At 36.8% G+C, this 25,362-nt stretch overlaps 1 protein-coding gene across 1 annotated transcript in view; it reads right to left on the bottom strand.

Annotated features, from left to right (window-relative positions):
• LOC127232290 (transmembrane protease serine 11E) overlaps nucleotides 1-25,078 on the bottom strand; it is a 41,682-nt gene extending 16,604 nt beyond the window's left edge. The window contains exons 1-3 of the mRNA XM_051198329.1: nucleotides 25,009-25,078; nucleotides 6,329-6,453; nucleotides 1,208-1,329 (exon numbers count right to left, since the gene is read on the bottom strand). Of these exons, the coding sequence (XP_051054286.1) occupies nucleotides 1,208-1,329; nucleotides 6,329-6,453; nucleotides 25,009-25,073 (312 nt within the window). The 5' untranslated portion in view covers nucleotides 25,074-25,078. The remainder of the gene's footprint in view (nucleotides 1-1,207; nucleotides 1,330-6,328; nucleotides 6,454-25,008) is intronic.
• Between the last annotated feature and the right edge of the window lie 284 nt (nucleotides 25,079-25,362).

The raw sequence follows: 25,362 nt of genomic DNA, 5'->3' as shown, positions 1-25,362 counted from the left end.
GAATCTCAGAGAGCTACACAGTTTCTGTGAAAGGGTGTTGGTCAGTCTACAGTTTAGACATGGTTGGAATGCCTCCCAGGCTTTACACTGAAATTTAATCCCCATTGTAATGTTGCAAGAGAGTGAAAAGCCATAGTGTTTAAAGGTGGAGCATTTGGGAGGTGAATCAGATTAGATATGGTTATTAGGACAGAGCACAAATTGAATCCTGGTGGCTCTGAAGAGTGAGAGAGTAGAAAAGACTTACTACTCAAGTTCTCTCTGTCTTTTGTCTGGTGATGTGCCTGTTGAATCTGCCAAGAAGGGAAGGCCACCATCAGATGCAACCCTTTGACCTATCACTTTCTAATCCACAATCTAAAATAAACTTCCATTCATTAGGAAATAAACTAATGAAGTATTTTACTATAGCAACAAAAACAGGCCGGTACAAGTTATTTCCATTCTGTCCCTATTCAGAATATTGAAACTAGAAGATAATTTTGCAAATTACATTAGTGTAATACCTAAATTAACACTCAAGGATATTTGTCTGGAATGAAAGGTGACCTGCCATGCACTGACATGTCACTGATTGACAGCTGACAGTAGAAGTTGCTCTTCAATTTTATTTTTGACACATCATAACCTAAGTTATCCCACTAGCCAGGAAACTTCCAAATTGTTGTCTAGATAGAATTCACCACTCAGGCCTTTGTCCTTTTGGTCTGTGCTGCTGGTTTTCTGTTTTTGTTTGTTTGTTTGTTTGTTTTGGATTTTTTAACTATTATTGACTCCTCCCCCATGATGACTACCAATGCCTTGTATGCATCAAACTGGTGCATTAGATATGTGTACAAGTATAGAGTAGTGTTTGTATATGGGTCTGGATGGTTTTAATCTTGACATTCTTTTGCTCAGAGACTCTCCCCTAGAGTGGATATCTGTGTGAAAGAACCTTATTGTGGGTCAGCCTCACATCTCCAGAATGTCTGCACTGTGTTGATCAAAAGTAATACATAAGTGTAGAAAATGACAGTGGGGAGGACATTCATAAATGGCTAGATGCTGGCCTTGCTGACGAAGTCTTCTAAGTCAGCTATTGTGAGTTTTGTTTCCAACCCCTTATGTATGACTTCCTATCAAATTTCAGAGATATGGAATCAACTGACTAGATATTTTAGAGGGGTATACCCACTGTCATAAACATGGAGAAAAAGCTACTCACCATAGTTTCAATTCTTTGGCTCATCTCTGTGAAATTTTTAGAAGCCTCTCTTCCAAACTCAGAATATAGCTTGTCACTTGTGAATGGCAATGTGCTATAGTAATTGTATGTCCTCCTTTGATCTACAAGGAAAGAGGCAAAACTCACTATAATCTTTATCAGATGTGTAAAAGCATCATTACTACCCCATTTGGTGATCATTTGAAACACTAAGACAAAAAGGAATGCTCCTACCCCTGTCATCAGCTCCATCATCCTGCTCCAGGCCCCAAAGTGACCTCAAAACAAAAGCAAATACTCATCATACTATTATATAGAGTGTAAAAGTTATAAGAAATGCTTGGTGCTCTGGAGTGCTGTGCAAATATCACATGGGAACTTGTAGGCTAATTACTCATATGTTATCCATTCCCTAGTTAGCCCAAAGGATATCCAGTCATGCCATCTGAATTAACACATCAAGTTGTATTTAGAAGCTTCCCAGGGTTGAATTAGTTCATATTAAAGAAGTATAGCCCCTCCCCCATTCAGTAAATGATTCATCAATCCTGGTCTGTAGTGTGAGAAAATATGTTTTTGCTGGAAATGAAAATGAAGGTAGGAATTCAGAAAATAAAAATTTAGAGAGCTAGAATTGCCACCTGGTGTAACCTCCCATAGACACTGGACTCTTCTGTCACAGAACTTATTTTGTCCCACTAGGTTTGGGGGATGTCTTGTCTGCTTCTTAGCTGCTGTGCCCAGTCACTGCTGCCAACTCACATAACCTGGTTTGTTGACCTACTACAGAGTTAAAGTAGTACAGTCTTCTTCTTCTACATGTGAATGAGGCAAGTAGGAGACTTGTGTCTACCTTCAGTGGATGTCAATGCCTACCGAATATCTGTGACAGACATTGTCCCAAGCATTGCAAATACAATAGTAACCTAAGACCATTGAAAATGAACTACGCCTCATCCACGCTCAGGCTCTTCCCTCTTCTCCTTCCTTCTCATTATTCCCTTAAACCCCAGCATAGAAGGGAACTAACACTGAGCACTCGTGTCTCAGGTTAGTCACACACTTGATTTATTAACTTACAATAACTATATTAGAAGACAGTGTTATCTACTCTACATCTAGGGGTTTCTAGTCTCAGAAATGTAAATAACTTGACAGAAATAATGTGACACAACCAGAAAATAAATGACTGAATTACAAGACAAGGTCTAACTAAAGCACAGGCTCCCTTGATCTGCAGCTTCTTAGTCTGAAAACAGCAAAACAAAACAAACAGCTACTCATTAAAACTATGGGATTATGTATATTGACCCAGCAATAGGGAGGCAGAGGCAGGTGGATCTCTGTAAGTTCAAGATCCACCTGATCTGTCTACAAAACAAGGTCCAGAACAACCAGGTCTTGTGGTTTATAATCTACTCTGAAGTTCAGAGTACAAAGATAGCTACACTAGCTAGCCATAGAGGTCAGGCAGTGGAAGCACACATCTTTAATCCCAGCACTCAGAAGACAGAGGCAGACTGATCTCTGTTAGTTCAAGGCTACCCTGAGTTACACTAAATTGATCCCATTTAAAAAAGAAACAGAGCTCACACAAAGGTGATCCCAGCAATTAGGATCCCATGCCTTTAATCTCAGAACTAGAGAGGAATATAAGGTGGGAGGAGACAGGAGCTCAATGCAGTCTGAGGTTCGGTGGATGGCCCCTTCAGCCTGAGCATTGGTAGAAGTAAGAACTCTCTAGTGGCTAGCTGCTTTGCTTCTCTGATCTTTAGACAAGCTTCATTTGTTATATTATAAATAAAATGTCACCACAAGGTCTGTTATACAAAGAAACCCTGTGTTAGAAAACCAACACACACACACACACACACACACACACACACACACACACCTTGTGCCATGGGAAGCATGTGGAAGTCAGAGGACAACTTTCTGGAGTATCTCTTGACATGACACCTTTACATGACTTCCAGGGATCAAAATAAAATGGCAAGTCAGATATGAGAAATGGCCATCACTTTTGTACACTGAACCTTCTTGCAGGCCCATAAAATTATGTAGTTTTTATTATATTAATTCATAATTCATAATTATTATTGTTGTTGTTGTTATTATTTAAACTTAAAGATAATGCCTTGACTATCTAGAGGACTTGTCAGGACAGAAGGAGAAATTGGTGGTCACTCCAACAGGCGTAAGCAGCAAATGATGATGTATGAAGAAAAAGAGTAGGCTAGAGATAATGAAAGTTCAAGGGCTTCTGAGCAGTCTTAACTTAAGTGAGGAACAAGGGAGAGTGGCTGGTTCTGTTATTTCTCCTTCTCACAAACCTTGCCTTGAATGGTCAAAATGACATGAATGACAGGCAACTCCCTGAAATACACATGCTTGAAAGAAAAGTTTTCAAGTTACTGAAATATTGAAAAGTGGCATAACTATCTTTATAAACTAATGCTATTCTATTTTGCATTTTATTTTACTTTGTTGGGTAATATGGTGGGTGTGTCTTTGTGTATGTGTCTGTCTGTCTGTATGTACATGTATACATAAATACATCCATATGTGCAAATGAAGGGAGATGGAATGATGTTCACTATCACTCTCCCAAGACAGGATCTCTCCTTGAACCAGAACCGGAAGCCCTCTTTCTGCTTGCTGAGTGATCAGCAAGCTCCTAGGATCCACCCATCTCCATACCCCATCCCCAGCGTTACAGACACATGTAACCACACCTGCTAGGAAGTCAAACTCAGATACTTGTGCTTGGGCAGCAAACTCTCTTACCCACTAGAAGATCTCCTTATCTCTAATTTGCATCATAAATATCTGCCTCATGGTTAGCTATAACTATCTGCTAGATTGCATTCTTTAGTTTGCAATGGTGCTTCTGAAGCTACAGTGTATAAATAGAAGGGCCAACTTGGAATCCTGGCAAAATAAGACAATTGTACATGCAAATTTTGAATTTCTAAATGTTCCAAGCTTACACTGATGTAGCCAGTACTCAATCAAACATTACATAGCAATGTTATCAAGAAAAGGGTAAGATGCCCTTTATGCACTTAAGCATAACTTTTAAAAATATATATAGATTGGATCATTTGAATTTGTCATTTGAAAAGGCAAGTATAGTAATTATCAGAACTTTTGTATGGATCAATCACAGGAACAATTTATATAATAAATGTTGGACTTTGCTCTGTAGACTTAAACAGGTCACTAAATTTTAGTAACATTTCCAACTTCTGGTATTACATGCTCCCTCTTGTCATTTAATGAACATTAATTGTGTTAAAAGTATAGATGAACATAAGTCTGTTGATAATTTTCTAACAGGCTAGTAATTCTACCACTTACAGCGATGTTGTTCACTAAGAGCTCCACCTGACATCCAGAGTACAGTAAAGTGTGAACAGAGCCCCAAAGGCACAGAACAGGAGTTACACAAACAACTTCAAGCTGTCCTCACTGCATAACGTGAGGCTCAAAATAATGTTTTTCCAAATCTATTTAGTTTGGCATGCAAGCTCCAGAATGCTCATTGTTTTAGCTACTTTGTTGTTAGTTTCCGCCCACAGATGGTATATCACATGCCATACATACAAAATAGTAACATACTAGAATCATTGTTTATTCAGGTGTGTTGCGTGGGCACTGGAAGTCATGTGTTACAGATTTTGAGCTGATCATCCAAACAGTATGATATAGGAACCAGTTACTGGAAAACATGAACTGGTTTTCAGTGTACACAAGTGAGTAAAGCACATAATCCTATAAAACTTTATTTATGAAGAAGCAAAGGAGATGTACAAAGAAGTGTATTTCTCTCACAAAACTGATCAAGTCTCTAATGTTACTAGAGGTTTCTTATGAAGCCAGATAATCCTAAAAGTATATCCTTTATTTTTGTCACTCATAGTAAATAAACTATTATAATGGTCCTAATTCATGCCAGGAATATTCAAACTTTTGGAAATATAAAAATTAATAAATGATAGCCTTACACATGCATAGAGAAATAGTAATGCTTGCAACATAATAATGCTCAGTATATTCATAACATATCTATATTTTGTAATGTTATTTTAGCAACTTTTAGTATTAAAAATATTTCAGAGAAATATCTATTATCAAAATAAAGATATATCGATTTTAAAGACCTGCATGTACATAAATACCACCTCAAAAAACCTGTTTTGAGCATTGTTTTTCTTTAAACCAACCAAAAGAGATAGATCCACCTTGGTCTGGAAATTGAGGTTGTACTTTATAGATAGTAAAAGAATCACTATTTCTCTGTATAGGAAAGCACCTCCATCAGATTCCCAATTAAATTAGAATCAGTGAGTAGCTTCTATGGTTTCAAGGCCTTCAATATCAAAACATAATCTAGTCACTCAGGGAGATATTAAAAGGTCATAGTTGAGTCAACTAATTAAAACCCAAGGCACAGTACAGAGAAACTTCAGAAGGGTTGTTACATTGTGGAAGAACAGCTCGGTAGTCCCCTAGGTACCTTCTTAATAACAGCAACTATCATATCAGTTCATCTGGCAGTGGGAGACCTCATAACCACAAAGTGAACCTCCTCATAATTAATCTCAGTATATCTTATTTTCTGTCATCATTACATTCCAAGATTAGATTTTAAGTAACATTGATACTTTTTAACAATACACCATTGCAAATGCCTTTCCAACTTACTTAGTGCAGAATACAGCTTAGCCTTACATAACATTCATTGTTTAATTCATTCGTTGGAGTGCTAAGATTTTGATGAAGTTGATTTTTTTTAAATCAAGGTCATTGTCCTGTGACCTCAACTAGCCCAAGACATTATATTCTAGCTAACCCATAGTCTTCCCCTATTTAAGACACTTTCATCACTTATCAGTTATTATGAAAAGTAGCATTCTATTCCTAGCAGGAAGCACTCACTGTTCCATTAGAGGTGGAAGGATGAATCCTCCTTAGTTCGTGGAGATTAAAATGAAAAACAAGGCATCAAAGTATTCTTAGCTGTGCAAATAAATCATAGTGATGAGGAAACAACCCCGAGGCAAGCCAAGACAGGAAACTCCATGAACAAACAGCAGGAGCAAGTCACGTGATACTTACTGTATCTGACATAGTGAACAGTGAGTCCAATGCACACAGCCAAGACAATTAGGGATAAAAAAGAGATGAGGCCAATAACCCAGGGCTCCACACAAGTTCTCTTCCTGGCCCTTGCCACAGGTGGCCTGAGGAAGGAAGCAAATAGATGGATTATATGGAAGTTCATTCCTCATCTACACCTTAGTTAAGTTAGGAACATTGGACATTCAGATGGTAGTGTCCTGCCGTGGTTCTCAGCTGCTAAGACGAACCCTGGTTCTGACTGTCTGACCTTGGGCAAGTAAGTCATTTGACTCTTCCATGCTGTACCTTCTTTATTTATAACACAAAGATGACAGGAATGGTCCCTATACCATAGAATTATTTGTAAGGGCTAAACAAATTTCTATATGTAGCAATAGTGACAAGAGTGCCTGGCTTGTACATGGAGCTTCTGAACTAGTTGGCTGACATATGTCCAACAAGCAGTGTACAAGCTTCAGAGCAGGATTCTGTAGAGATACACGTTTAAACTTTGTTTCTGGACAGTAGAATTTTAAATGGCTTGTGAAATGTAGTAAAGCTTAAACAGCATACCATACTACAGATCTAATCCTATGTACCTTCTAATTTTATGATTAAATTTCAAACCTAACCTTGAGATCACAAAGAGGGAAACATGGAAGGCCTCCTAAAAGCCCTAGTGTTTGGACTAATATTTACCTGTACACTTCCCTAATGCATTGGGAGCCCTTTATTTGTGACTTTGACTTCCCCTCAATGCATAGTTCTAACACCTGTTGGTAGACATGACTTTTGTTTGGTTGATTAAATTACCAACCATTCAAATTATATATTCTAGTTGAATTCTACCAAATTCAAACACTAAAAAATAAAATCATAAACTCACTATTTGGTAAGACTTTTGGCCATAATGCAGCTATTCTTCTAATTTCTCATATCTGTAAATTGAGTGAAATGGGCTTCTTTCTTTCTAGAATGCTACTCATCCAGTATATACTGGTGGTGGAGTCCCTAGTACTGAATCCCCATTGAACAGGATTGTACTTCCAGCCTTTTCATTACCAGCTCTGACTCAGGCTCCAACAGTTCAAATGCTGAGTTTCTCCACCTATCAATAAGGCACAGGACACCCATCCTGTCTCCAGCAGCCCAGTGAATGCAGGAAGCTTCTTGCAAACTAAGTACTTTGCACTAAATACTTTTTACTTTTACAAATTAAGAGGACTTAATGATTGGTATACAGGACCAGCAGGAAATATTGTCACATTGGTCTTGCAGCACCACTGTTACATCTTTGTGCCTGAACACTGAGTAGGGAAAATTAATGTTACCATCTTCACAGGATCCTGCCTGTCCCAGCTGTCAGTTATGGGATATAGTGTGTAGGCCCATGGGACCCTAGTTGTTTCCCCTCCCTTCTTGTTATGATTTTTCCCATGAGATGGTAGCCATGGAAACTTCAGTGTTCTCTCTCTGACCTCTTTGATCACCAATTCTCTGTTGGGTAGGGTTCCAAACACCTGTTCCTAGAATGGCAATTACTATAGCAGAAAAATACTTTCCTATGAGGTGCTTATTTTTCCATGCACATTTATGCCCAAGAAGCTCCCCAGCTTGATTCCTGTCCCTTCTATCTCTGGATGCTTGCTATTCATCTGTTGCAGAAGACAGGAGATGCGTATTGCAGACGTAAGCAAGACTTTGGGTTAATATAGGGAGGGAAGGTTATTAATGAATGTCCGTGCATGCAGATAAAGAATATAAATTTATGTTATAGAAATCTGGATAAAATGGCGAAAAGTATATGGTTACTATGCTGAGATATGAAGTATAAATTGTATGTGTTTGACAAGACTTTTTTAAGCCAGACAGAAATCCAAGCAAAGCAATCACTAAGTTTATGAGTGCAGATCTGCTTGTATTAACATGAAAGTGGTCAATTATCCATTTAGTAAAAAATATGATGATGAATACGATTGAGATATATTTTACAGTCTATTATTTAAGATAATTATATTGTGTGTGCATAATGAAAATATAGGAGATACTAAATTATTAACAGCAAGAAGGAGAATAAGAAATGAACAAAACTTTCACTTGAATCTACACGTTTTAGTTTTATGATATAGTCTTTAAATAATAAATAGGCTTTTGAATTAAATTAAGGAGAGGGAGAAAAGAGAGATGATCAAGAGAGCTTATAAAGAATTTTAAAAAAATGTCTAAGGAAATCAGATTTGGTGTGTGTGTGTGCGTGTGCGTGTGCGTGCGTGTGTGTGTGTGTGTGTGTGTGTGTGTGTGTGTGTGTGTGCTTCATTTCGCTACCTTGCCAAGGTACCACTCTGGCTTCCTTTCCTGATCCCCACAATAGCTGAGTGTCATGCTTTCTTTTGTGTTAGGAGGCAAAAGGGATATCATGGGACAAAGACAGAGAGAATCCAGTCAAAACAATTTAGAAAAACAATTTCTGTATGCTGCCACCAACTTCTTTATCCCTGTAGGTGCACTTCTCTCCCATGTTTTCTCTGTATGAAAAACACAGCTTATTATTCCCACTCCTAACCAGATGAGTTCTGTGGAGGTAAAAATGTTAAGCCATTTCATTACATTGAATGCCCGTGTGAAAAAAAAATACACAAATACCAGTAGCATCCATTATAGTTATTTTTAATTATTGATAGTAATATTGATGCCATGTTACCAAGACCTTTGCCATTTGAAGCACTATACCTTCCTTTCCCAATCTGTAGCATTGTTTTTCATGCTGATTAACCTGGTTTCTTTTTTCCCTTTATTAAGGTATAACTTATTACTTCTTAGTTACCTTTTTTCTCAGTAAGTCATTCACTACTAAAGTGTTCCAAAGTATATATGGTTGGAAAGAGTTCTAAAAACATCAACAAAATGGAGAAATAAATCTATTTCTCGTATCAGTGGGTGCTCCTGTATCAAAGTGCATGTCTACATCAGGTGTCATGTCTAAACACTGCTTTACCACTCCAAAATTTAGTTTAATTCATCCTAAATTTACTCTCAGGAAGACTTTTTGAATTCTAATTCCTTCAATAAGTTCAAATTGCTTTCTAATTTTTCTTTTCATTTGGGGGAAATGTATAACTATTGAGAAGTTGTATAAATACAGGAGATGAGGTACAGATATATTTGACTGGCCTTAATTTGCTGGCAAGTGATAGGCTCAGTCAATAGTGTGTTATCTATGTCATTTCTTAGGATATCATTTTTAGAACAGTACTAAAAACAAACAAACAAAAAAAGGCAATGACAGCAAAGCGTGAGGGAGAGGTGGGACAGCAAGCAAGTCTGCTGGCAGGCTGTGGTGATTACATAAGGAGTTTGATGCTCCTGAGGAGGACAGGTCAGAACAAGCAGCTACTAAGCCTGGTCAGCACCCTATTCAGAACAGTGGCTCCCAGATTTCTTGATCATTCTTTCTGGCAGTGAGCAGGGCTGATGCTGTCAATTGCCACATCTCAGTAGCTCAGTCCAGCCCCGCTGTTCTAGCAAGCATGTTCACCATGTCCATAACTTGGTGACTTCTTCAGCCGGAGTCTGAGCAGCTTTTGTGTGAAGGTTAAAGTCTTTCTGCTTTTCAGGCTGTAGGCTGTCACTGTGTCGTAAAACAGCCACAGACAATACAGAACCGATGCACAGCACAGCTGTGTGCTTGTATGTTTTCACATCTGAGACTGATATCTACATATGGTTCTAATTGTCAAAGCATTTTGTGACATGACTTGTTTTCAATCACTTAGAAGTATGAAAACTGTTCTGAGTTAAAACACTGTATAAAAGCAAGTCATTAATCAGACTGGGTCCCTAAATGATAGTTTGCTATGGCTGTTCAATGGACAGTCTACAAGTCAACACTAATGATATTTGCTGCTGTGGTACTGCCAAGTCTGTCCCCCGCTCTACTGCCAATGAACATGTTCTGGAAATTCCCACCAGTATCTGATCCATCACTGGATAACAGTTTTCTCTTCCAGCTCCCTAAGCTCTGAAACACTCTCCATTCTAGTAAACAGTCTTTCTCCAAGTGCCATGGGCAATGGCATAGCCTGCTGTAACCCCACACTGCTTCCCCTTAGCAGGAAGCACACTGCTTCCTACCTATGTAGAGTGTCTTAGAGTCTATCCTCTCTGCTCACTGCAAAAAAGAAAAAAGAAAAAAAATTCTCCGCTCTTGTTGGTCTTTTCATCCTGAGCATCATATTGATACCTTTTTTTGTTTTGGATACCTTTTTTTGTTTTGTTTTGGTTTGGTTTTTTTGTTTTGTTTTGTTTTGTTTTTGGCTGTTTTGTTTGTTTTTGTACCTTTTTGGGGATAAGCCTGAGCCTCATCTCTGTATGCATTCTTAACTCATGCTCATGAGTTACTAAGTTGCAAAACAGTCATTTTTCGGTAGCACACTATGGTGTTTGATCTTTCTCAGTGAACTTGGAGTCTACCTCAGATCCAGGAAATTTGAGATATTGAAGACAAGGAAAGGCAAGTCAGACCTTATTAAAAATAACTTCTATTTCAGAAAGTCTCACTTTTGTAAAATACATCATATGGTGATCAAGATTTATGGCTAATGTTACTATTTACTTGACTTTCCAACTACATATTCTTTCTGCTATAAAACTGTTACCAAAGTACACAAAGTAAAAAATGCAAATAGGAAGGTATACTAAGACATATTATAACATGCATGCTATAATATCAAAACAATAGAAGGAAAACTACCACAAGATGTTAACATCATGGAATCTATGGCATTACAAATGCCCTAAGTCAGTGCTCAAGTACAACACAATGAGCTGCAGAAACACGTTGGTGAGTGAAGTGCTTGTTGCACAAGCATGAAGACCCAAGTCAGATGTCCAGCACTGATATGGGCAGTCATGGCAACACATGTCATAATCCCAGCAGGAGGAGACAGACAAGAGGAGCCCAGGGACTCACTTGCCAGTGTGTCCAACTGGTGAGCTTCAAGCTCAGTAAGATACTCTGTCTCAAAATTCAAGATGGAGAGCAACAGAGGGAGATACTTGATGTAGACCTTTGGCCCCCACAGGCACACACCTATGAGCACGCACACTTCTACACACACACCACCCATGATTATGCAATTAAACTTTTTAATTAAAAAATAAAAAAGCAGGCTTTGGCGTGGTGATGCATGCCTTTAACTCCAGCACTAAGGAAACAGAGACAGGAAGGTCTCCTAGTTCAAGCCTTGCCTGTTCTACAGAGTTGGTTCTAGGGCAGCCAAGTACACAGAGAAACCTGACTCAAAAAACCAAAACTAAAATAAAATAATGACACATCAATTAACATTTACTCAGTGTTTACTGCGTGTTTGTCACTAGCTTAACTTACAGTGGTGGTTCTCAACCTGTAAGTTGAGACCTCTTTGGATTGCACATCAGATATCCTGCATATCAAATATTTCCATTATGATTCATAACAGTAGCAAAATTACAGTTATGAAGTAGCAACAAAATAATGTTATGGTTGGGGGTCACCACAACAGAAGGAACTGTATTAAAGGGTCACAGCATTAGGAACCACTTTGGTTTATAGGATTGTGCCTGATATTCCCATCCATACAAATGCTTCAGCTGCATTTTATTTTGAGTAAACAATGTATTGTCATGGCAGTGTGATTTTTACTCTTCCTGATATTTCTAAAATAAAATTACATAAATAACCAACGAAGAAACAAAATTATATATATATATATATATATATATATATATATATATATATGCATGGGTAGTGTGCTTACTGATTTTATATCAACTTGACACATCTAGAATTATCTGAAAGGAAGGAACCTCAACTGAGAAAATACCTCCAATAATTACTGGCTGTAGGGCATTTTCCTAATTAGTGATTGATGGGGGAGGGGCCAGCCATTATGGGTGGTGCCATCCCTGGGATGGTGGTCCTGAATTCTATAAGAAAGCAGACTGAGCAAGGCATAGGGAGCAAATCAGTAAGCAGATGAGCCCTCTGTGGCCTCCAGGTTCCTGCCCTGCTTGAGTTCCCCTCCTCGCTGCTTTGATGATGAATTGCTATAGGGAATTGTGAGTGAAGTAAAGCCTTTCCTTCCCAAGTTGCTTTTGGTCATGGTGTTTCATCACAACAATAGTGACCCCAACTAAGACGGGAAGTATGTTTTCATTATTGTGTTTTAATGTATTAGTGTACTGCTTGCATGTATACATGAGTGCCACTTGTTTGCCTGGTGCCTACAGAAGCACCAGATCGCTAAAGTTTCAGATGGTTGTAAGCTATAGTATAGTACTGGAAATGGACTCTGAGTCTTCTGCAAAAGCAACAAATGCTCTAAAATGTTTAATTGTCTTTCTAGCTGCCATTGTTAATTTTTTAAAGAAGAAAATCAAGCAAATTATTCTTATAAAATTGCAAAAAACATATTTCTATTCTATTCATTGATGTACAGAACACTTCTATGAACTGTCTAAGGGCATCATCTTTTTCTATGCATTTAATTATATGTTTAATACCTATAATGATAATTATTAAGAACTCTCATAAAGAAGTTGCAATTAAAGCAAGAATGCCACTTATTACCAAACTATTTCTATTTTATTTTTATAGAATCAGCACAAATAAAGGAAATTTGTTTTTATTTCCAGCTCTGGGATTCATTGGGAACCTATGTTGGGTAATTTGCTCTATAAGTGTACTTACCATAAATGTTTTTAATTTGTCTCCCACATTGTACCAAATTGATTTAAGATGACTTATAAAAATGTGTGTGTGCATGTGTGTTAGTGTGTGTTGTTATTATTGCTGTTGCTACTAAGTTAGATTTGTGGATGGAAAAGGCAAAATAAAAGTAAAAATATAAAATGGAAGTAGTGCTAAAATATTTTCATACAGATACTTCCTTGAGTCGTGCCACAACACTCACAACATTGGTAGGTTTCTAGAAGACATCCCCCAAACAAAACTAAGCAAACGATACAACAACGGAGGGAGTGGGGGTAAGCAAATCCTGATCTGATATCTTCTTTTTGGCATCCATAAGGAAAAAAAGCAGCACAGTCGTTCAGCAACACCATTATTAGGCCTTCATAAAAAGCACACTGTGCAATATAATTAACTTCGGTCTCTGTTATTAACTTCTAAACAAAAATAGCTGCAAAGAACTCTCATTATATCCCTCAATACTGGCAGTGTCAATAACAGTTCATTAAAAGTAATTTGCTAGGAAGGGGGCTGTATGAAATCAATCAGACACAGAGCAGTACAATAAGGTTTAAATATATCTGACCAGCGAGGACACCACAAGAACACGACCCACAGAATCAACTAAGCAGGGCTCATAGGAACTCACAGAGACTAAAGCAACAACAGGGATCCAGAATGGGTCTGAGCTAGGTCCTCAGCATATATGCTGTGGTTGCATAGCTCTGTGTTCTTGTGGTGCCCTAACAGCAGGAGTGGGGATGTCGCTGACTCTTTTGCCTGCTCTTGGAACCATTTTCCTCCTACTGTGTTACCTTGTCCAGCTGTGAAGGTTTGTGCCTAGTTTTATTATGCCATGTTCATATTCAGCTGATACCCCTGGGAAGACTGCTTTGGGGAGGGGGGAATGAGGAGTGGATCTGGGGAAGAGGTGAGTTTTAAGGAGTAAGAGGTACTAGATGGAGTGGAGGTAGAGGAAACTGCAGTCAGGATGTAATGTATGTAAAGAATAAAAATTTAAATTAAAAAATCTGATCAGGCTTTCATAATTACTATGGGAATGACTTTAGAAACACTGCCATATTATACAATAGCTAAAGATTATTGGCATAGTATGCATAAACATAGGCTTTAAGACATTATATTGATAAATTTTAAGAGATTTTAATAGAAAATCCTATAATATAATAACTATTAACTTAGGTAAATCCTAGAGTATAACCATATCTGTTTTTAACTAACCACAACACAGTTGATATTTTTTTACAGTAATGCTGGCAAGATTGTAGATGGTAGCTTCAGACTTTGAGAGGCATTTTATGTAAATGCTAGTAGTGACTCTGCAGGGGGACTTGATCTGATCTATATGACCCTACCATCAGTGTCATTATAAACTTCCCAACCCCATAAGCTACAACTTAAGCTACCACAAATTGGCATGCATGTTGACACTTTGCCTGATCTCTTATAATTATGGATAAATGAGGCACAAAAATTTAAAAATCTGCAAGTAGTTAGGTATGGATAATCACACATATGTTGACCTATTATTGTAAGCTTTAGTACTACTAATGTTTACTTTCCTCCTACTCTTCTATTCAAGATAATAAATGGGCATGGAGAAACTTTAAAAAGCCACAAATGGGAAGGTGGTCAGGAAGCATGAGAGGGAGGGAAAGAAAGAAGGAGGGAGTAAGGGAGGAAGAGGAAACTGGGATCGATATGTAAAATAAGATAAATAAATAAATAATTTTCAAGCCACAGTTTGCTACAGCAGGACAAAGCATGCCATGGCAGCTAGAGCCAGGGAACTGTACCTGTGAAATGGGGTGGAGCAGGAATTACCAGACATGTCTATGCTACTGTGTGTGGAGGGGTATACAGAAGGAAGGTTGAGGAATCTGAGCTGGAGACCTCCCTGTCACAGCTAACACAGCTTCACCCATTCAAACACTTTCTGTAATGTTTCTCTGTTTCTACCAAATCTCCATTTAGTCAGTTGACATCAGTTCCCTGTGAAAGCTTGAGTGACAAGGTGAACTGGCAGTGGACTTGAAGACAAGTGACTCAGGTCTTAGTCTTACTTTGAACAGAAATCTGAGTGAATATTTAGCATCATAGCAGTACAAGCATCCCAATCTTAGTGCTTTTTTAAGATACATCAAAATTGATGCTCAGCATCTCACACAATCCAGAAATAATGTTTAGCATTAATATAAACATTCTTCAATGTATTAATCAGCCTTCATATAATATCTCAAATGTACTGATTTTCTGTTGACTAAATATCAGACAATTTAACAAAATTTTCAGCAAGCTAAGAGACTTAAGGGACTACAAGTCATTTTTTCTTAATTTATCAATAGATTTATTTTTAAGAAACAGGTGTAAGAAAGAAGTTAAGAAACTTTTACTTTTCATTTTTAACACTTATCTACTAGTCAATTTTTTAAGCTGCCATAAATTGCATTTTACATCAATTTAAAGTAAAAGTCTCTGAAAATATTATGTGGACAAATATGAATTAAGTATTAAATCTGTGAAAATCTTGTGGTTTTAAATACTTGCTTTCCAAGGTAGTTTTAAAATTTTGTAAACTGTGCCCTGATAGAGCTTAACATTGGGATTGCCAGGTGCAACACAAGCTATGCCCATTCTCTAGGCACTTTTTTCCCAGGCAAGCAGAGTAACCCATCACCAAGGATCCCCCAAACAACGTATAAACTTCTGTGCACCCTGCAACATTATTTGAATTACCTTAGCAATAGTGTATAATTAGAAAATTGTTGGCCCTATTTATCTGTATATTATTATTCAAAGGTAGAAAATTTACCTAATTAATAAATGTCTGGCCACAAACAGTAACCTGTAACATATATGCACTAAAATTTAAATTTCAAATAGATTAAAGGATTTGTGAAGTAGATCATTATACACTCAGTCATACTTCAAAGTATTAGCATTTTAATAACATTGTTAATATTCTCAAATTCTTATTAGAATAAGATTGATTTTTCCTTGTACATCAATCCTCTGAAATTACAAGGCAAGTGGTTTAATTAGAAGAATCAGTAATTATAGTTAGCAGCATCCATTACTTTAGTTTGTATCTACAAACTCATAGCTACCAAATCCACAGCTGTGATTCAGCTTCCCAACTTTAGAGGCCAGTATCCTCCTCTCTCCTCCTCATCACAATGGCTCTACCCCTGTGCCAGAGGTAGAGACTCCTAAATACCTATCTCAAGGATTTGTCTTTTTCATTAATAAGAGTTGATCATTGACTTGGGAACATGACAATCTGCAGAATAAATGTATTCTTTATTGATATGGGCCACCATTTGAAACCAGGTCTAGTTGCACGGGCCTGTAAATCCAAATACTCAAAAGTTCACCTGAAAATTTTAATGAAACCCTGTCTCAAACTTTAAAAAATAAAATGAAGATCAGGGAGATAACTCAGTGATCAAATGTTGGAGGCCCTAGATTCAATCCTCAGTACCACAAAAAAGAGAGGAGAGGGAAAGAGAAATAACCCATCATATGAATAAGTAGACACCAATGGAATCTACTATGGTGGCTAGAATCTTGATTTATATTTCACAACTAGAATACATATTAATTAATTAATTGGTGATTAAGTACCCTAATTAGTTCATGACTTAGAAAATATGTGCTAATTTTGGTAGCACAGCATGGTACAAAGCGCCTAGATACCTAATTACCACAGCTGCTAGCCTCCAGACTTGTTTAACACTAAACAAAATGAAATTTCTCACATAATCTACTGCCATTCCTATCCTGTCATTCCTAGTTAAATCTGATACAACTATGATACACAGAACAGATCACTTTCAGTAAAGTAATTACCATTTTATGTCATATTTAGGAGAAAAGAACCTCAAGATAGATGGTTAGTGATTTTCTAGAAGATTCTGTATAAGAAAAAAAGATGATGGAATGTTTTTATTTAATGTCTTCCAATAGTGGTACAATTTCTGAAATACAAATAATAAGTTTAGTAGTAAAATTTCAAATCACCAAAGTCTCAGTTAAGAATCATCTTGTGACAGCAAATGGTCACAGGTCAGGAATTTGAATATTAATCCCCCAGGTTCTTATCTTCCTTGGCCATGATCTAATGGTGGCCATAGCTCCAGTCTGATAACCCCTTTCCTGTAACCGCAGCAGTCCTTGGCCATCCTGTACAATGCTTCCCTCCAAGCCACCATGCCTGTTGCTGATAATTCTAGGGCATTTTACTGTCCTTTATTTTATGGCTCAGAACAGAGTCTATCATGATAAATTTTTCCTGTGCATATGAGAAGAATTTGCACTCTGCCCTTCTTAGGGAGAGAGTTTGCTACAGGACAGCAGGGTCCAATTGTTTTAATGTTTTCAGGTCCTCTGTATCTTATCTGAGATTCTGTCTACTTGTTCTGACAGATAGTGGCAGGGAAGAGTTGACATCTCCAGGAATAACTGTGGATTTGCCTGTTTTACCCTTCAGCACTCTCTGTCTTATTTGTCTGAACCAATGTTCTGTAATGGGTAAACATGTTTTAAACTGCTACCTTGTAGGTCAATTTAGCCTTTTATCTTCAGTCATTTTCCTTATTCTAAAGTCTACTGTCTCTAATATTCAAATACACACTTGCATACATCTTTTTTTAATGTTTGCTTGATATTTGGGTTTTTATCATGTGTTTAACTTTTCTATATTATCATATTTAGAATGGGTTCCTTCTACAAGGAAAATAGGTCTTATTCCTCTTCTTTTACTTAATCCCATCTGAAAAATCTCTTACAGTGTGCATTTGTGTTTATGTGTTTTAAATTACATCCACTCATTTTCAGGGAAAGGCATGCATGCCACATGTATGGTGATCAGAGAACAACTCCCAGAAGCTGGTGTTCTTCTTACATTATGTGTGCCCTGGGGATCAAAGTCAGTTCACCAGGCTTGGCCCTGTGTCTTTACCCACTGACTTCCCCTTCAGCCCAGTCTTTCAGTATTTGGACCAGTAGTTCTCAACCTGTGGATTGCAACTCCTTTGGGGTTCAACAACATTTTCAGAGGGGTCAACTAAGACCATCCTACATGTAAGATATTTACATTATGATTCATAAAAGTAGCAAAATCATAGTTCTGAAGTAGCAATGAAATTAATCTTATGATTAGGGGTCACCACAACATGAGGAAGTCTATTAATGGGTCACAGTATTAGGAAGGTTGAAAACCCACTGATTTAGACCCTATGCATTCCAAGTGATTATTGATGCATCAAATTCAGATAATTTTACTTTGAAATACCTATACTATTATAATTTTTTCTTTAAATACTCACACGTATTTTAAAGATCTTGAGGAAATAAAAATAATCTATTCTATATATTCAATAATAATAATAAAAATAATAATCTGTTACAAGCTCTGTAACTTCAAGCTAATGGTTTCCATTCTCTTACCTGGCAGATTAAGACACCATCTTTTTAACAAGCAGACACTAAATACACAATGATTGTTAGCTATTGTCATTATTTCTTCCATAGTAAGAAATCAATTTGCTTTCCAAGTGATCTCACATGTATATGAAGGTTTATGGAAGTAAGACAGAAGAACCTCCTAGACCTGGTCTTAATCCATCCATAGCAATTCTTTTCTTTTCTTTTCCTTCTTTCTTTCTTTTTTTTTTTTTTTTGAAGTTGTTCTGATTGTTATTTTATTTTTCCTTTATAGGTTCTGCATAAGACAAAGGTTTTTGATAACATATTGTTATCTTTGCTGAAGATAATCATTTAAACAACACAAATGTGTACATATATGAGGCTGAGTTTTCTGCAGCCTATAAACACCTCTTTGGGTTTAAAAAGGAAAAAAGCAATACACTGACAATTCAACTGTAACGTTTACAAAAACACCAGTTTCCTTAGCAAACATGAGCGCCCTGTACATGGACCTATCATCCAAGACAGCAATGAGCTGGGGAAGCCAAGAGCAGTTAACTCCCCAAACCAGCTCAGAGCACCCTCCCCACCTAGAGCCTCCTCAAGGTGCTCTTATCTTCATCACAAGAAGACAGCAGTTACCCAAAAAGATAGAAAGAGCAAATAAACACTTGTAAAAATCAAATGTCTTCCTCAGTATTCCACACCCAACATCTCAGGAACTCCATGCAAGCATGTGTACCATTCTCTAGACTGCTCCTTGCATTTTATCATTTTCCCAGAAGAGCTGCAATTCTTTTCTCGATATTGGAGACCCACTTTAGTCACAGAGCAATTAGATTTGAAAAAAAAAAATTGTAGAAAAGCACTCATCTTGGGGTTGATACAGTGCTAGGCTCTAAGTAGTCATACCGCTACCTCCTGTTAGCCAAGGTGTGTGTACAGTTTAAAGCAAGGATTAGAACTCTGAATTCCCAAAGCCAATGGTCAATGAGGTTGAAAGTGACCAAGTGTTTAACAATGGCTTGACTGTGCTGTATGTTTTGAATGACGGTTTTACAGAGTCATAGATGTATATTAATTTATTGTTTTTTGAATTTTCTTGTTTAGAAAAGTCAAGATGCAAGGATAAATGAATTATTTAAAAAGACGAGGAAAATTAACTCTGCTTAGCCAAGGGAGAACTTACGAGTTTAGGGCTGATGACATGACAGAGACAGGAAGGAGGACGGTTAAGACACAGAGCTGGGGTTAGAACATGCATGTTAAACCTTCATTTCTAGGAATCACTGACTCGGAGATTTGGAAAACTCAGACCTACAAATCTTTGGTTTCCCTGTATACACTGTCATCTAATATTAAAATTAGCTTCCACATAGGGTTGCTAGAAGTCAACAAATGGTAAATTATATGTTGAATCTGTATCTCTCAGGGAGTGTTTGTATTCTTACTACACTTAACCTCTCTGCATTTTATGACATATGGCCTGACAAGCTTTCAATATTCAGTCTAACTTTATAAAACAGACTTTCAGTTAGCTAAGAAGGATAAACTTAAGAGTGCTACCACATGGTGCATGAAAAATACTGAGGGTAGATTTAACCTGTTCTCACTAAAAAATAATAACCTATTTGAAGTACTGTACATTCTCATTTGCTCAATTTAACCATCCTATAATGTGTAGGTATTTCAGATAAACATGTATATAATAAATGTATAATGTTAATTTTTAAGAGGGCCATCTATTTTTATTGAAGTTCTGGTAGTATTAGTCATAACAATAGTTCATGGGCCATGTAGTTAACCCACACTAATCTGTCTCTCCTCCTAAACTGTGCAAACTACAGGTGCACTGGGAGGTCAGATTCTATCTCTAGTACTGAGTGACTCACCTATGCAAATTATCTAATCTTGCAGTGTTCTGTTCCCTTTGTGGAATGGAATTTCCATGATTCCTGTTATAAAGGCTAATCTTAAAGAACATTTATTAGATAACTGAATCATTTTTTCAAAGTATAACTTTCCTATCTCTTAACACAGCAAGACAGTTAAACTGATCGTATAGAACCCACATAGATGAACAATAAGGCTCAGCTAAGGATGGGACAACATTGTGATTAAAACATAGGTTTTGGAGTCTTACAGACAAGTGTTCATTTTCAGTTCTGTCATTTATTACCAATTGTAAAAAAAAAAAATAGTATGTCTCTGAGCCTCCTATAGAATGGTTACAAAATAGCCATAGGTTGTTATAACGATTAAACACAAGTGGTGTTTTAGGATAGTAGTTGTTACATAGTATGTTCAAATGATAGCAATTATTATTTTGTCCTGCTTTCACAGTTAAACTTTACAAAAAGTGCAAAATACCTCTGTGTTTACTTGTTCATCTCCAAAATACATATGTTATCTGGCATCTTCAGATGAAACATTCCAAGATAAAATTTAATGATGCTTCAGTGGTATTTTGGATTTCCCTGAAACTGGTTTATCATCTTAGAATTACTATTTGAAAGCCTTGAGAACTTACCCTCCCACACAAGCCATGTATGTACTTGGAGAAATGTCAGGCTTGCAGGTCCTGGCATGATGTGTTAATGGTTCTGCAGCCCATTTTTATTCTTAGCCTTCAGTCCTTCATGATCCCTAATCTACTGATCTCAGACCTGTGAAGTTATTCTTTACATTTCCCACCCATTATCTTCAATTAAGTAGCTCCAAGAAAATATGCTTGAATGAATTCTATCTTATTCTGTTTTGTTGAACTGATTTTTCACTACATTGTCCAGGATGTCCATGAACTTTTGAACCCCAACAATCCTACAGCCTCAGCTTCCTGAATGCCACCTTACCCAACCCAAGTAGTATCTTTGAAACCATAAACTGATAGAGCTATTGAACATCCATGGAGCCCATTTTTCCACATAATATCACAGGAGAACTACTCCACAACCACTGAGTATAGAATGCTATCATATTTGAGTATAAAACTCAGTGCTAATGTTTCCCTTTGTTCCCTCTTTAAAATGACCAACCTTGTATCAGAACAAAGGACAGATGCAGTTCATTCTAACCAATGAACTCATCTGTAGAAAACAGTGATGTAATCTAAATGCTATGCTCACAGTCACTGGTCACCTGGGTTACATGTTCATTTTATAGAAGACAAATTTTAGACATTAGTAAGACAGTTGATACTTTAAAGGCTCTTAGAGACCCATACATGAAAGTGGAATTATCCTCCAGCCTTCCCTTCTCAGCACATGGTAGACAACTTCATGTTGGCTTTATATACCATCTGTCTCTTGACCTATGTATTTGCATTTTATCCATGTAGATATAAGGGAGATTTTTTCCATATCTGTCAAGCTCTCCAATAGCTGAAAGGTCCTTCATTTACCACCTATGATAGACACTCTGTTATAAATAAAAGGGCCTGGACTTCCAGACCTCAAGTGCAGATGCTAGATCCCACACAGTGAGCCCAGACCATTTGGACCACACCAAAGGAATAATAACAGTAATCATGTAGGAGAGCATTACTCAATGGAATACACTTTACAAGATACACAATGGGAGTCCACATAGGGCTTATCCCAATGAAAGCTTGCTAGCACTTTTTCTATGAACAAGACTGATCTTAGCCAAAAGAGAAATGAGTACATGTTAAACCCTTGTAGCACAGACATGTCATAAGTCTGAACATACCTGTCAATGAAAATTCCTTTCAATGTCATTACTGACTAATTTCCAGGTGTGTCATAGTTTTAGGGTGAAGTTTTTCCAGTAAACAAGGCTATTTTGAAGATGAAAATAAAACCTACTTCCCTGTTTGACATAAACTACCCAAACATGTTTGCACCCTCCCTTCAGTTTCCACGCCTTCTGAAATTACCCTTGCCTCCATAATCATCACCATGTTGCATGAATAAGTGCCCATCTTCCTTGAAGGGAAAGGTGACTAGGGAGAGAGCACCTCTCATTAAGATATAATTATTTCAATTTAAATAAAGCAAAGGGTGACTTCTTTTTAATAACAACTGTTTCTTTGTTTTATCTTTGTTTTGTTTTATTTTCTCCAGCCTCACATATTCCTTTCTTTTTTTATGTCTACACTACATTGTTTTTTCCTCAAACATCAGGGAGTAGAAATTTCCTTTGGGCAAATCTTTAACATGTGGTTCAACCACAGATTTATGAGGATCTATGTCATGGGGCTAAATAACTCTACTTGTATTAAGTGCTTATTGATTCTAATGGGAGGGTGTACATGAGCCATTCTTTGAGAAGTAGTTTGTAAGAAAAAGTTAAAGTTGTATGTTTTGTTTCATTTGAATATTACTCATTTCACCTTCAGCTATTTTTTAATATTTATTTTTTATTTTGTTTTTTATTTTTTTCTTATTTTACATATCAATCCAATTTTTCTCTCCCTCCCTCCCTCCCATGCTCCCCCAAGCGCCCTCCTATCCCATCCCCCACAACTCCAAAAGGAGGGTGATGCCTTCCAGAAGGGATCAACAAAAGCTGTCAAGTCATTTGGAGTAGGGACTAGGCCATCCCTCCTGCCTCTAGGTTAGGGGAGTATTCCTCCATGGGGAATGTGCTCCCAAAGTCCTTTTGTGCACCAGGGATATATCCTCACCTTCAGCTATTTAAAAAATATAGATGCTAGTCCCTATAAGTTTGATCCACTTTTAATTTTCATTATCATCAGTTACAGTTAAAAATATTTAGGAAAATAAAAATATTTAAGAAATATCTTTTCCTCCAAGCCTTCTCCTATAAGCTTGCACAGTGAGGATTTCTATGTTTATAAAATCAATGTATTAATCTATACACAAAGAATAACATAACTATTTGAATAACATTGAAGGGTAGCAGGAAGAATCTTCACCCAGTCCAAACTATTTTCTTACCTGTCTTAAATAGTGATTCTCATTTAAATAAGATGGGGAGAAGGCTGTCAGAATTTGGCTAGAGATGAAGGTGGATATAAATACAACTTCCCAGCTATTTCTACTATGTATTAGTGATGAGACAAAGTCTTCAAACAGAAACCATCAACATATACTTATTCCTATTTATTCAGAGCAATACTTTTGAAAATTTGTGTAATAAGCCAAGTTCCTTTCCACCTCAGCCCATCTCTTTGATATCTCATCCAATATTGCCCCCATTCCCACAGTCTGCTTTACAGTCATAAAACCTTCAGATCTAGGAGTTTTTTGATTGATTATTAGTTGCTTTTGGATTTTTGTTTGTTTGTTTGTTTGTTTGTTTGTAAGGTAATCTCATCTATCCTGAAACAGGACTTTTGAAAATTAGCAAATCTTCTGTTTTAAATAAGAGATAAATTACAGAAAAAGAATTCACTGTAATATTTTATTCATTGCAGGTTCTCTACATGTTAAGCCTCAAATTCAAACTCAGATCTAACACAGACAAGATCTGGAAGCTAGTATAGTGAACTTGATAGAGACTTTCTTGAAGTACTGTTTTCTATATTAATAGTATAAAAGTGAATGAAAGGAAGAAGAAAAGATAGAACAATTATCATGGGTTATTTAAAATTCTTGTAAAGGGCAGAAATCACTGTATTTGTAAGATCTGTAGCTCTTAGTTGCCTCTTTGAAATAGTAGAGGAATATCCAACTTCTCATTAAAGACATGGAGAACTTCTACCAGTGACAAAATTAGGCTTTTTCCTTATACAATGAAGGTAAAGATTTCACTGAATTTTTTTATATTTTTTTCTCAAAGTATTAAATATACTTACTCATCAACTATAAGTCAAATGGATTTATCAATATGTTTGAGAAAATAAATCTTAATATAAAATTAAGTAAGATTATTTTCATTCAAAATTAGCAGACTAAAATTTTGTTACTATTTAGGTTCTAACAATGAAAAAACAATAGAGAAGTTTGTTGTGGTTGGGTATACTGGAGTTTGTTGTGGTCAGGTACACTGGAGTGAGTTTGATGTGTGTGTGGTAAATGCTCTACCCCTGACTACTACATCTCCATCACTGGATTTGTTTTTGAAACCAAATAATGACAACTTACCTACTCAAAGCAATCATCTTTAATTGCTTCTTATTCTTTCAAAATAGGTTATACTTTTTCATTTTGGACTACTTAGAGAAGTAAACAACTTTAACCCACATGATCTTACATTTAAATTTCTTATGTATACTTTATGAAATAAGTAAATTTCCTCATAAGACTAATAAAGCCTAAATTAGAAAAAGAATTTTATTCTTCCCCTAAAACAAGCAAACTAAGCACAGCAGAGCATCACTGTTCCCATTACATTTTGGAAAACTTCTGAGTCTGAACAGACAGAGAGGGGAGGAACACTCATATGGAAAGGAAAAGAACCTACTTGGCACAATGTCATGTAAACCATATTAAGTACAGTTGGCTGGAGAACCAAGTCCTTGGAGGCCTCGGACCAATACAGGCTAGAGTTACTGAGTAGAAAGGAGACAGGAACTCACCGATACATCGCTGAGTAGCAAGATCCAAGACCTGTGGTGACTGTTCCACGACTGAGCGTGTGCATCAGCTCATCCGCGACTTTGTAGGTTAAAGTGAGGTGAAGAAAGAAGTCACTTATGAACCATAAAGAACCAGTCTGACAAGTCTTGGCTAGTGTGGAGACTATTTGTGCGACTAGAGTGACAAAGACGCTTTTTATAGAGAGTAACAAGACTAATTTATAAGCACTTTCTAGGAGCACAGACTTAAAAGTGATTGTCTTGAACTACTTTTAAAATATTAACAGCACAGGGATTTTAGGATGTTTGGTTATTTAAGTTACAAAAAGGCAAAATTAGGAGTTACCCTTCTCA

Source organism: Phodopus roborovskii, unplaced genomic scaffold, assembly GCF_943737965.1.
Source record: "Phodopus roborovskii unplaced genomic scaffold, PHOROB, whole genome shotgun sequence".
Taxonomy (NCBI): domain Eukaryota; kingdom Metazoa; phylum Chordata; class Mammalia; order Rodentia; family Cricetidae; genus Phodopus; species Phodopus roborovskii.
This window is presented reverse-complemented; position numbering and strand designations above follow the sequence as displayed.